This window comes from Crocodylus porosus, unplaced genomic scaffold, assembly GCF_001723895.1.
Source record: "Crocodylus porosus isolate Cpor-Errol unplaced genomic scaffold, CroPor_comp1, whole genome shotgun sequence".
Classification (NCBI taxonomy): domain Eukaryota; kingdom Metazoa; phylum Chordata; order Crocodylia; family Crocodylidae; genus Crocodylus; species Crocodylus porosus.
The window spans coordinates 54,670,424-54,682,204 of record NW_017728931.1 but is presented as its reverse complement, the minus strand read 5'-3'; the positions used below and the strand labels follow the sequence as shown (position 1 = coordinate 54,682,204).

Genomic DNA, 11,781 nt, shown 5'->3' with positions numbered 1-11,781 from the left:
ATGTCTATGAAATCTATGAAATGAGAAGAAGACTGAAAAAACAAACCTTTTTTTACCAAAGGGCTTCAACTTTCTCCAAAGCCCTCCCTGGAGCCCTTTGAGAACCCCCTGGCTCAGTTCTTGCCCGGGGCTGCATTGTAAGTAGTGGCTGAGGCAGATTACGGCTCAGGGCCTCCTGACTCAGGAGGCCTCCTGGCCCCATTTAGCCTTAATCCAACTCCATTTAACCTTAATCCACCCTTGCTTGTTGAAAGAAAGAGGGGCAGGAACAAATCTCCCTTTCTGCATTTACAAATCAAGCAGGTGTTTTTACCCTTGTCCACAGCATTTGGCTTTAGCTTGGCTGGGGAACACAGAGGCTAGAAAGACCCCCAGTCATATCCACTAGGGCAACTCTGAACTCCCTGTCCTCCCTACCACAGCTGCTGTGTTGTGGCAGTAGCTGCCAAGCTGGGCTTTTCCCATCTGGAATTCACTCGTACGCCCATCACAACTGGTTTGTGATTTTCATGCTGACAGACCATCCCTGGAGGCTCGGGTTGCCTTTTCCCAGCTTTCTCAAAGCTGCTGCCAGCTAGGAAACCCTGATATCAGAGAAAACGGAAGAACTCAACCAGCCAACTCTCTCGCTCTGTTTGATCAACCTCCTCTTCCTCTCCTGACTCACCGCCTTCCCCTTGACATCCCATACGTGGGAATACCAGTGGCCTTCAGGCTGGGCCCAGCAGTTCTTCCATTTTCTACCGTTGTGTCTGAGGCCTTGCAGCTATGTGGATACAATATTCAAAAATAATGTGGATACACATTGTTCCTGAATGCAGCCTTTCTAGGGTGAGTAGACAGCTTTGCTCACTGTCTTAGTTTTGACTAGCAGTGTCCCAACCTATTTTATGTCATTTTGCTTAACAACTTCCACATGGTAGTGCCTTTCCCTCTCTTTTGCTGTCTTCCTGTAGCCCACGCTAGCTTGTTTTTTCCTGGGGATTTGTGGTTGTGATATTCAAGAAAGGTCATGGAAGTCCTTGCAGACCCTCTGGACTAGTTATTGCCTGAGGACTGGACTCTATAGCTTGGGAAGCACCTTCCAGTCCTACATTACTATTTAAACCAGTTTTGTCTTAGTTTCAGTTTAATCTGCCCCTCCCTTCTCCCTGTTGTGACTGCCTTCACCTCCATCTGTGCCCACACCTGACTTCAACAGAATTGGGGAGTCCGCTGCATCTGCTGGACTATGGAGAAATGTCACTTGCCTTGTTCCTGCTGAGGCACATGGATAGGATCTCAGATGATGTCCCAGCCTTTGGCTCAAATCCTGGGTCTCATCAGGACCTAACAGACGCAAGCATATTGGCCCTGGGGAAGCGAGAACAACATGGAAGGGAACAGGAAGGCTGGGGAAGAAGGGGAAAGGTGGGAGACCTTAGAGGAATGAAGACATAGAGGAGGTCTATAAGGAGAAAGGAAGCAGAGGGACAGGGAAGGCTAAAGATGAGAGAAACCAGATCGTTGTACTGCTCCTAGTTGTCCAACTCATTCACTCCCTTAAATCATACAAACTTCTCCCAGACCCATGGCATAAGTGCTCCTGAACTGACCCCACTTTTCCAGCCAAGTGGAAACATCTCCTGTCTGACCCTTGGTGGCCAGATGGCCTCTACACCATGGTTTGCTGCCAGCACCATCCAGCAGCGCTCCCTCCTGCTCTCCACCTTGAGACATCACCACATGACAGTCACAGAGGCATCTCCTGCTCACTCCCTGGGAAACGTCTGTCAGTCTCCGCATCCTGAAATGGGCAAGCATTTGCATTAGAAAGTTGGTGGCTGCAGTGGAGGACCTTAAAAAAACTAGAAAATACCCCTACCTCCAACAGGAAGTAGAAGAAAAAAGAAAGCTGGTCCAGTGGTTAGAGACTAAACTGGGAATTCAGAAGAGGTGGGAGTCACGTCTCTTGTCTGTCACTGACCTCCTGGGTGATATGTGGCAAGTTGCTTAGCCTCTTAGTACCTTTGTTTCCCATCCCTAGCCCACAGAGTGCTTCAAGGTTGAAACTATTAAAGAATGTAAGGGAGCCATGAAAATACCTGAGATACATGGCCATCAGAGCAAGGCATGGGGAGAAATATATTCAATAATCAATATTTGTCCTTATCATGTAGCTCTGGGGCAGCCAACTTATGGCAGAGGTGCCACAAGCGGCATGGGCATTGGGCAGCCTCTCTTATGTGATACACAACAGATCAGGGGACAAGCAGAATAGTGGCTGACAGAGCAGGAAGCAGAAAACAGAGAAACAAATTGGGCAGGGAGCAGAGGGAAAGAAGCAGAAAGCAGAGCAGCAAATTGGGCAAGAGAAAGGCATTGAAATGACATTTGGGGAGTATGTGGGGCCAATTTGTGACATGCCTGCCAAAAAGGTTGGTTTCTAATGGTATAGCTCACTAAGCTGAACAGACATATCTTGCTGAGGCACAAGTATAGCTCAGGAGTGCCTGGGAACATCCGTGAAAACAAGTGTATTGCGTTCCCATCTCTACTCCAGGCTTTGAGCCCTTCACTGCCTACCACCAGTGAGTCACTCACTCATCATCTTCCTTTTTTCTACTCTAGCTGGTGACGAGGAAGCCATAAACAAGGCTCCAAGAAGTTTGCCACAAGTAACTGTATTATCATCATATTGCTAGAGCCCTTGTCCTCCCATCCCCAAGGAAGCCAGCTCTTGGGGTTCAACTGAGAGTCTATTTATGTATTTAGTGTTCTTCTTTCAGCCCAACCTGTTGGAGTCAAAAGGTTGTGAGAGAATCTCAGCTTTCTCAATCTAAAACTGTAAGTTTCTAATCCTTGCAGTTGCTGAGGAAAGTTTGAAACTGTAAAGTGACTTCCACCCTAAAGACACCAAAATCAAAAGAAAAAATCTCCCCACTTATAATTTTTAACATATCTCCTGACTTTTATACAGATCTCAAGATTTGGGTGGGGGTTGGCTCATGATTTTATAGGGTTTGAGTTTGGCAATCCTTCATTGCCTCTCTCTATTGCTCCTTATTCTCCCTTCTTGTATCCCATTCAATACAGAAGCCCTGAGCTTGCAGAATTACCATGACCCAGCCACCTTTGATCTTTGTAATAAAATTGCCAACATGGGGCCTACAGTGCGACCTACTCTGGTGTCTTTGTGACGTGAACATGTGTCCCACTGTCATTATAACAGTAAAACAAGGGTGGTACCATTAGCATATCTGGGGCAGTGGGGAGGGGTGGGGCGGGGAGGAGCGGTACAGTGGTGCAGTTGAATGCCCCCTTTGATTCCTGCTTCACCTAAACCAGGGGTAGACAACCCCCAGCACCTGTGTCAGAGCATGGCCATGAAAGCATTTTGCCTGGCATGTGTGCCTTGGAGCAGACAGCGGGGGAGCTGTGAGAGGCCCAATCTTTGTTGTGGCAGTGTGGCCCTGGCCCCTTCCCTGTCATCTGCCTCGAGGTACGCGTGCACCTGCTGCTGGCAATGAGCTGGGCCAGGGCTCTGAGGAGTTTGGTACAGCTACTTGTAGCCTCCCTGCTGCTTAGTGTGAGCAGCTCAGACACTGTGGCGGGCAGCAAGGGCCTGCCCAGTGCCTGGGCCAGATGTGGCAGGCAGCCAGGAGGCTGCAAGTGGGTGCACTGGGGTCTGCGGAGCCTCAGCCTGACTCTTTGCTGGTGGCAGGTGCACATGCACCTCAGAGCAGATGGCAAGGAAGGAGCTAGAGCAGCACTGCCACAAGAAGGCTCAGGCCCCTTGCGGCTCCCCTGCCATCCGCCCCTGGCATGCCAGCATCTTACAAGTCGTGGTTGCGGGTGTTTTTGGTGCTCTGCCCAAAACCATTGCCAACCCCGACCTAAACTTTAAAACCAGCTGCTTGGGAGAGGCAGTGGCATTTCTAGTCAGGCAGTGCTGAGTCAGTTCACTTCACGGCATTTATCATCTTCCTAATTCCAGTAATTCTCTCTCTGCTCCACAGGTTTTAACAACCCTCTCTCCTTTTTAATGGTCTTGATGTTTCAGTGTTCAAACTATCCTTTCTTCTGCAACTGTTAGCTATTCCTGCTAATGTGTCTTTTCTGTTTCCCAGCCCTGCAGGCTGTTTTTAGCTCTAGCTAAAACCTTAACTCAGGTGTAGTAATAGTCACTCAGGTATAGAAATGACTGACAGCAAAGTATTGGGGGCACTGTCAAGACACTCAAGAAGGCTAGATTTTGTTTTATCAATCTGAATAAGAGATGTATGGGTAACTATAATGACTAAACGACTAATGTTACAATAGCCTTTGCCTATTTTCGCCTAGTTTGTTCTGGTTTTTAAAACTTTATATATACTGTAGCAAATTAGTACATGTTCCAATAATTACATTTGTTTTTTGCTTTGATCATAAACTGAAAAATGTAGGTCTAGCCCCTTACGATATTAGTAAAGTTTGTTCTTTTTTTTAAGTGGAGAAATATGTGTGTAGTGTTATGTGAGGATGTGCCACACCACCATTACCCTCTTTTTCAAAATCCTAGATCTGCCCATGGATGGCACTACCGTATTGTGACAAATGTTGGGGTGTTCACTAACAAGTACTGATCTCATATAGTGTGGTATTTCTTTATCTGACTCCCAAGATAGTGTATTGGACTGTCAGAGTCAAGTAAACATCTCAGTGTGTGACATTTATGCACATCCAGCAGTTGCTTTGGCACACAATGGGCACATGCTTTCTGGTAATTCAACACACTTCCCCATAGGTAAGTAAAGCTATAAAGCCAGTGGTTTCAAGGCTTTTGGGCTTGACTTGAGGGCTAAGCTACCACAGGTTCTCTTTTATGTATCATGAAGTGAACATAGTAGCATAAATAGGGGTGGCAAGTGGGACACCAGCCCTGGACACTGATATAGAGGAGGCACCAGAATGGCAAGCTGGGGCGGGAGAGTGGTTCTCTTGGGGTGACAGAAGCTACCCACAGCATGGCAGCAGTGGCCTGTGTGCCAGAAGCCTGCACTAAGGCAACAGCATCAATGGCCATGGCAGTGACTCACATGAGGGGAGATTCTCTAGTGGCACTTCAACCCCCAGCTCACCCCAGCCCAGCACCTCCAACCCCCCGGTGCCAAAATTCTTAGTTACACTTCTGGGTGAGTAGATGGCTATGGGAACTTACAGCAGAGCAGCTGACACATAGTAAAACCCTGCCCACCTCTGCCTCATGGCAAATTGTCTGTGCCCTAAGAATAGGAGAATTGTGAGATTTCACCCCAAAGCAAGTAAAAGCAAGGGGTCTAACACCTGAGGGGGGATGTGCTCAAAGAGAATGGTACAGCTGGCTCTCTGTTCTTTACACTGAGTCATGTACATTGAGGTCTGTGGATAAGAACACTGTGAGTGCTGCCAAATAATAAATAGTCATCATCACACCTACTGTTCGGCATCAATAACATTCATTCATCTAATGTGTCCACCGCTTACGTTTACACTAGTCACTTAGCCCTGAAGATAGTCCCAAACTCATGATGCTGAATGGAGAGCAGATGGAAATGACTTTCAGTTAAGTTTGTCCTAGGGGCAGATTAGAACCAATAACCTAGATATGAAAAAGTCCCGCCATTGCCAGCCTCTGCCTCCTGTTCTGTGTCTGAGTAGCATCACAGAAGGAAAGGAAGAGCCAGTCACCCACAAAAAACCCAGTTTCTGGTAATGAAATACTATTTAATCCTTCTGTAATACATCTAGAGTGTCTGTCTCCTTCCATTCAGCAAAGGCCTGCCCTTACTGAAGCCAGAGGCAAAATTCCCATTTAAATGAAGTCCTCCATACACTGCCTTGGCAGCTCTCATGCTCTTGAAGGCCCTTTCTGCTGACAAGATAGCTCAAAGGCCTCAGTCTGTAAATGAGAATGAGGCCCCTTGATTTCACAGTCACAGGATTTAGCCCCACATACATTAATCTTCATCCCTGGGAAACTAAAAGGTTGCTATCAAAGCAAAATGTCCATGCATCCTGCAGGCCTTACTATTCAAACAGAGAGGTATTATAGTAATAGTAATTTAAAGAGAGAAGTGGTATATGTAACATTGTCTTTACGTGACCATGCATTAGAAAAATAACCCCCAGGTCTTGGGATTTCAAAGTAGCTGTTTATTCCATATAATCATCGTGCAGTCTACACTGCAGGTCACTCCAGTCCAAGCCAGTACCTAGCAACATTGAATAGTCATAAGTGCAGTAATTTTTTTTCCTCCACCAACTAAGGACAAGGGCATTACAAGTGGGAAAGAGAAACTTATTCCACCTCCTTTAGGCTGCTCCCCAAAGTCAGCCTTCTTCAGCTGTGCCCTCCACAGAATTCAGCTGTGCCTATGCTGGACAGAAACCCATCTCCCCAACCTGTGGTGAATTTAGGGCAGAGCATATTGGAGCCTCAGTGAAGATACAGACACCAGAAATAAAGGCGACTTACTAGGGCATCATTCCCCAGTCCACCACTCCTGCTCTAGGCTTGCTCTTTGTTCTCCCATCCAACCTAGGTTTAAAGGGCTCTGACAATGGATAGCCTGCAGTCAATGGATCCCACCACCCACTTTGGGAGGATATTCCACAGGAACCCGGAGAGTGCTCTCCAGTCTGGGGCCTGGGATCATGAGCTTCTAATTCCCTATCAGCCCCCAGGGCCCATGTGTGTGTCTAGGAGCCCTGCCCCACCCACTCTGTCCCCTCTGATGCCTGGGGATTAGACTGTGACATTCATATCGCCTAGAGAGCAACCACCAGTGAACGGCAAGGGCCGAGCCAGTTACAAAGCAGCTTGCATTTTTTTCCCACCCCTAGACCAGCTGGGATCATTTCCTTCCCTTGGAGCAGCTTCTGTGACCGCTCTTCAGCATCACTGCCGCGACTGCCTATGCTCTCTCCTTCATACCAGATTTAGCCATTGAAAGAGAAAGGCATGAACGAAATGCTTTTCCCTCCTTCCCCAGCCCCCATAGTCTGCATGCAGAGTGCCCATGGTGGTGTATAGGTGTGTGGTGATGTATGCGAGGTTGCACCATCAGGGTATCCCTCCAGCATCTCTGAGCCCTGCCAGAACCACGCGAGCATTCGCATGGACCACCTACCTTTGAACATGAATCTTTCTTTGTCTTTGAATCTGCTCCTGAGGGGTGGGATTTCCCCCCTACTTCTTTATCCAGACACCGATGCAGCCTGGCTGGCTAAGAAGCTCTGCTTTTCTCTCTCTCTCTTTCTTTCTCTTTCTCCTTCTCGCTCTTTTTTTTCCTTTCCTCCACTGGATATTTCAGATAAGCAAGGATGCTGCTGATGCTGCTGCTGCTGCCATGGTCATGTGACCTGAATATTAAACATCCCTGCAAAATCTCCCCTAGGCTCTGCCTCCCTCCTTTCCTAGGATCTAGGACTTCAGCCCAGCTGCTGAAAGACCCTCCCTGGATTGGTGGGCATGAGAGTGGGGAAGGGAGGTGCTGTAATGAATGGGCTAGACATGCCCTGAAAATGCTTCCCCCACACCCATTTTCCCTCCCTCTTCTCCTCCCTATTCCCAAGTGATTCTTATATGCTTCTGCCTGCAGAGCATCTCTAGATGTAGCCACTTGTTTATTCAGAGGGATGTTTAACCCTTTCCCAGGCTGCTGGAGGGCTGTGCTAAGAAAGCACTAAGAATAGGCAGGGAATCCTGTAGGGGATCTCAGTCCCAAGGCTAGATTCTGGCCTGACACAGTGGAAAATCAGGAGCGATTCAACTGAAGCCAATCAGGTATCCCAGCCCGGGGAATTTGTCCTTGGGCACCACCACTCCAGGGTATCTGGTTGCTATCCATGCTGGCCAGACACAGAAGCAGAGTGTGAGCCCGCATCCCTGGATGTGAGTATGGAGGGCAATGGAGAAGCAGAGTCTGCAGGCGAATACCTGTGTGTCAGCATGGGCAAGGAGATCTGTGTCTTTGTGTCACTGTGCATATAGTATGTCTCTTTGTGTGCCTGTAGGCATCTGTGTCTGTCTGTGCCTTTGTGCATGTGCAAGCCTGCCTGTGTCTGTGGATGAATATTGAGGTGGATGGATCTAACATGCATCTCTGTGGGGATTGCTGGGCTAGATTCTGGTTTGCCTTCCTCCTGTGAAAAGCTGGTTTGATTTTTTGACTCTGTGCTGCTCCAGTGGTGGAGACAAAAGGCATCTGAATGGGCAAAACTGACCCCTCAGGGAAATCATCTCCCATCTGATGTAGGGTCCTCACCTACCTGACACAGTGCTGCCACTCCTCCTTGCAGCCCCTGATGCAGAGAAGTGCTGGGGGCAGAGATGAGGTGGGAGGGAGTCTGAGGACACTGCTTTCCTGCTTTTCCAGGCTGCAGTGCCATAGAAGAGCCTGTGACCTTCTGTCACTTATACGAGGGACACATTAGGTCCTTAGGCAGCAGAGATTAAGGGGTGCTGAAAGGGCCATGACCCTGTGTCTAGCACAGGGAGGAAGGAGCAGAGAGCGGGGGGACAGCTGGCACAAGGCAGGGTGTAGAACGCTGCTAAATCAGACTGGCAGCACTTCGCATGGATTTTCCACGAGGGTAAGCAGCTGCCCACGAATCTGGCCGCTTGCGTCTGCCTGACGTCAGAGTGAATTTTGGGTCTAACTACAAATCGGATCTCAAATTGCTGCTTCAAGCATATGATGTCCACCCATCTGTCTGCGTATTTATACTACACTTGGCAGCATGCTACCTAGGCCCCACAAACAGGATTAAGGAAATTAATTTCTGCCTGACAGGGGTATGCCCTCCGTTCCTCCGACAATATCTGCCACTCTCAGGGGTGGGATTATTCCACTGTTCATTGCCTAGGGGAAGTTCTGCCAGGCTGCTGTGGCATCACCATCCTGCAGGAAGGGCCTGCTCAGAGACATCAGTTTGAAACCTGACCATAAATGCTTTTTCTCATATCTGGTGGACAGGAATTCCCTGGGAAAGGGGCTTTCCTCTGAAAGTGCGCAGGCCCCAACCCCCGAGAGATTCACCCTTGGTTTCATCAAGCGCAGGTGTCGTGATGAAGGAGCGGTGCCTGAGATAGCTGGAGCATTAGTTATTTCAATTAGCTATTTCCCTGCTTGTCACACAATCACCTAAAAAGCATTAGCTGCCTTTTCTGTTCAAGTTACCAACGCACAATCAAAAAAAAGTTTGCCCATCCCTGCTGTGAAATCCCAGCATGCACCAGGGATGGAATCCCCTTGGAGGAAGGGGTGGGCAACAAGTGCTAGCAGACTTATTTCTTGATAAGGCTTAAAAAAAACTCTTATTTTTCAAGTCATGATTGTATCTACTTTATATTGAGGGGAAAAATATAAATTGTTTATAAATGAATACTGGATGTGTTATGAAATGGTTAATCAATAGCTCTTGCATCTAACAGGATACTAGATCTCTCTGTGATAGGCAAGGAGGTATATGATGGGCAGATCAGGTCCCTGGGCAGTCTCAGAGACTAAGGGGTGTTGAGAGAGCATATCACTGTGACCCTATAACTAGCACAGGGAGGGAAGAGCAGAGAACAGGAGCCAGGTGACACCTAAGAAGCATCAACTGCATGTTATAGATAGGCAGGCAGCTATCTATAACATTTTTTTCTGATGTACTGTTTCACATGTTATTTATACCAGTAACATGTTTACCTCTTTTGATCCTTCATTAGCCCTTTAGGTACTATGTATAAATGTACCGTTAATATTATGAAGTGTGATTAAAAAATATCAAAGGAAGGAAAATCTTCCAGAAGAATCTGACAAAGAAACAGCCAACTGGCCCCATGCCGGCAGTATTTCTTGCTCCAGCAGGATTGTGTGGTAGCTGGGACATCAATATGCAAAACATTATAAAGTCAGGATATGATTCCACGAACTGTGAACATGTCAAACAGTTCTCTCTTCCCTTTTATTTCCTTCATATGTCCCCATGTTTCAAGAAAGGCCCCCTCACCCCGCTCTCCCTCCAAACCCAACTGAATCTAGTTCCCTTCTTTGGACTTACATGCTGACCCAGCTGTGCCCATAACACTAGGCATTGTGGTATCTGCTGCAGAGAGCTGCCCCCTCAGAGCCTTCCTCTCCGGACACAACTTAAAAACAGGGCTTGGCATCCTCTCACTGCCAGCAAGCCCTGGGGGAGCTTCTGTGCTATGGTGGTCACTGTACTGAATGGCAGTCGCATGGTCCTCTTTATCCACTGCTGTCATGGATGGGTCCATGGGATGTGGCACAGGAGGAAGCGGAGAAATAGGGGCCAAACATCTCCGGAAGCGTGGGCCAGAGTGTAGCAAAGCGGTAGGCATCTCTGAGCCTGGTGCTAGGGCACTGTTTTGTCTGATGTCCGTTCTCATCTTCATGCAGCCAAGGGGTATCCGCTGGGGCAGTGTTGGTAACCCTGGTAATGGCTGCAGACATGGCAAAGGCACCTCCCCTCTTCCTAGTGCTTCCTTCCCCAGCGGAGCCTGGAGCTCCCTCCTCATTGTGCCTGGTGAGAGGCGACACCGGTCAGGTTCAGGGTCACAGCTGCTGCGGCGAAGCGTTAGTGAGATGGCGGTCAGTTTCCTGGGTGCCAAACCATTGGCTGCTGTCCATGGTTGGGCTTTGGAGACAGCAGGGAGAGGGCATGGGATGGGCAGCTCCACTCTGCTCTGCTCCTTGGAGCTTCCAACTCTGCAGCTGGGCTTGGTGCTTGGTCTCCCCTTCACAAGGGGGATTGGCCGGGTGGCATCCTGGCTGGAAGAGTCCAGGCGGATTTCTTTCCTCAGCACAGGACTGAGAGGCACCAGTCCCCCACTTCCCATGGGCCGGACAGACAACCCTGGGATGCGACTGGGGCTGGGAGCAGCTCCCAGAGTGGGATTATATTTGCGGACCCTGTGAGGGGAGGAAGCCAAGTCCTTGTCCATCCCAAACTCTTGGTACTTCTATTTTTCCTAGAGAAACAAATTCAAAGGAAGCATCAGTCTCCATCTGCATAGCAGAGCAGATTAATGCTACTGGCAAGGCCTGGGCTGGCTGGACCAAATAGGCAAGGTCATCACTTGTCCCTCCACATACTGCCCTCTACCAGGACACCTCAACCCTGCCTTGAAGAATGACAACTACTGGGGCTGTAAACTGACCTGCTTCTGGGCATGCACTAAGCAGCACCTAGGGTCAGGAAGAAATTCCCCCAAGCCCACCAGAATTATCCAGCAGTGTTCTTCGGGGTTACTTTGCCTTTCTCTGTAGTATCTACCCAGGATACTGAACTAGCTGGCCAGAGCAAGGACAGCCTCAGATGTAAAGTCCTGAACAGCTCAAGGAAGTCTCAGATTTCCCCCACTCTTTGGCCTCTTGATGCAGCTCTCAGAAGAGAATTGTACAATGAAGGAGAAAGGTAAGAGCTTACCTGGCTCTTGGAGAGCAGTGACTGTGATGGCAGCTTGTCAGGTCTATTCCACGTCTACAAGAGGCGGCAGTCTATCCACAAATCTCCCACAGACTGTTGGTTCCAGGTGGGAGGCTTTAACTACATCAGCACCTGCTGGGAGCACTGACCAGAAGGCAGCCAGGCCTCCTGGCTTCCTCTCTATCTGAAGTAGGCACAAAGAAGGGTCCAGACCCTTTCCACTTTCTACCCATCCCTCCTGATGTCTGCGCCTTCTCCTTGTCTCTCCTCATTCTAGGAGATTTTTCCCAGCTTTGTTCAGGGCAGAAGTGGGAGCAAGAGAGTTGGAGAGCTCCAGACGGA

At 48.7% G+C, this 11,781-nt stretch overlaps 1 protein-coding gene across 3 annotated transcripts in view; it reads right to left on the bottom strand.

The window, feature by feature from the left end:
- Window positions 1-11,781, bottom strand: part of SEPT3 (septin 3) — a 27,980-nt gene extending 16,199 nt beyond the window's left edge. For 2 of the 3 annotated variants that reach the window (XM_019545043.1, XM_019545044.1), the window contains exons 1-2: window positions 11,440-11,781; window positions 10,051-10,981 (exon numbers count right to left, since the gene is read on the bottom strand). In XM_019545043.1, the coding sequence (XP_019400588.1) occupies window positions 10,051-10,954 (904 nt within the window). In that variant the 5' untranslated portion in view covers window positions 10,955-10,981; window positions 11,440-11,781. Of the gene's footprint in view, window positions 1-7,130; window positions 8,866-10,050; window positions 10,982-11,439 lie in introns of those variants that run through there. The other variant, XM_019545045.1, reaches the window with a different exon arrangement.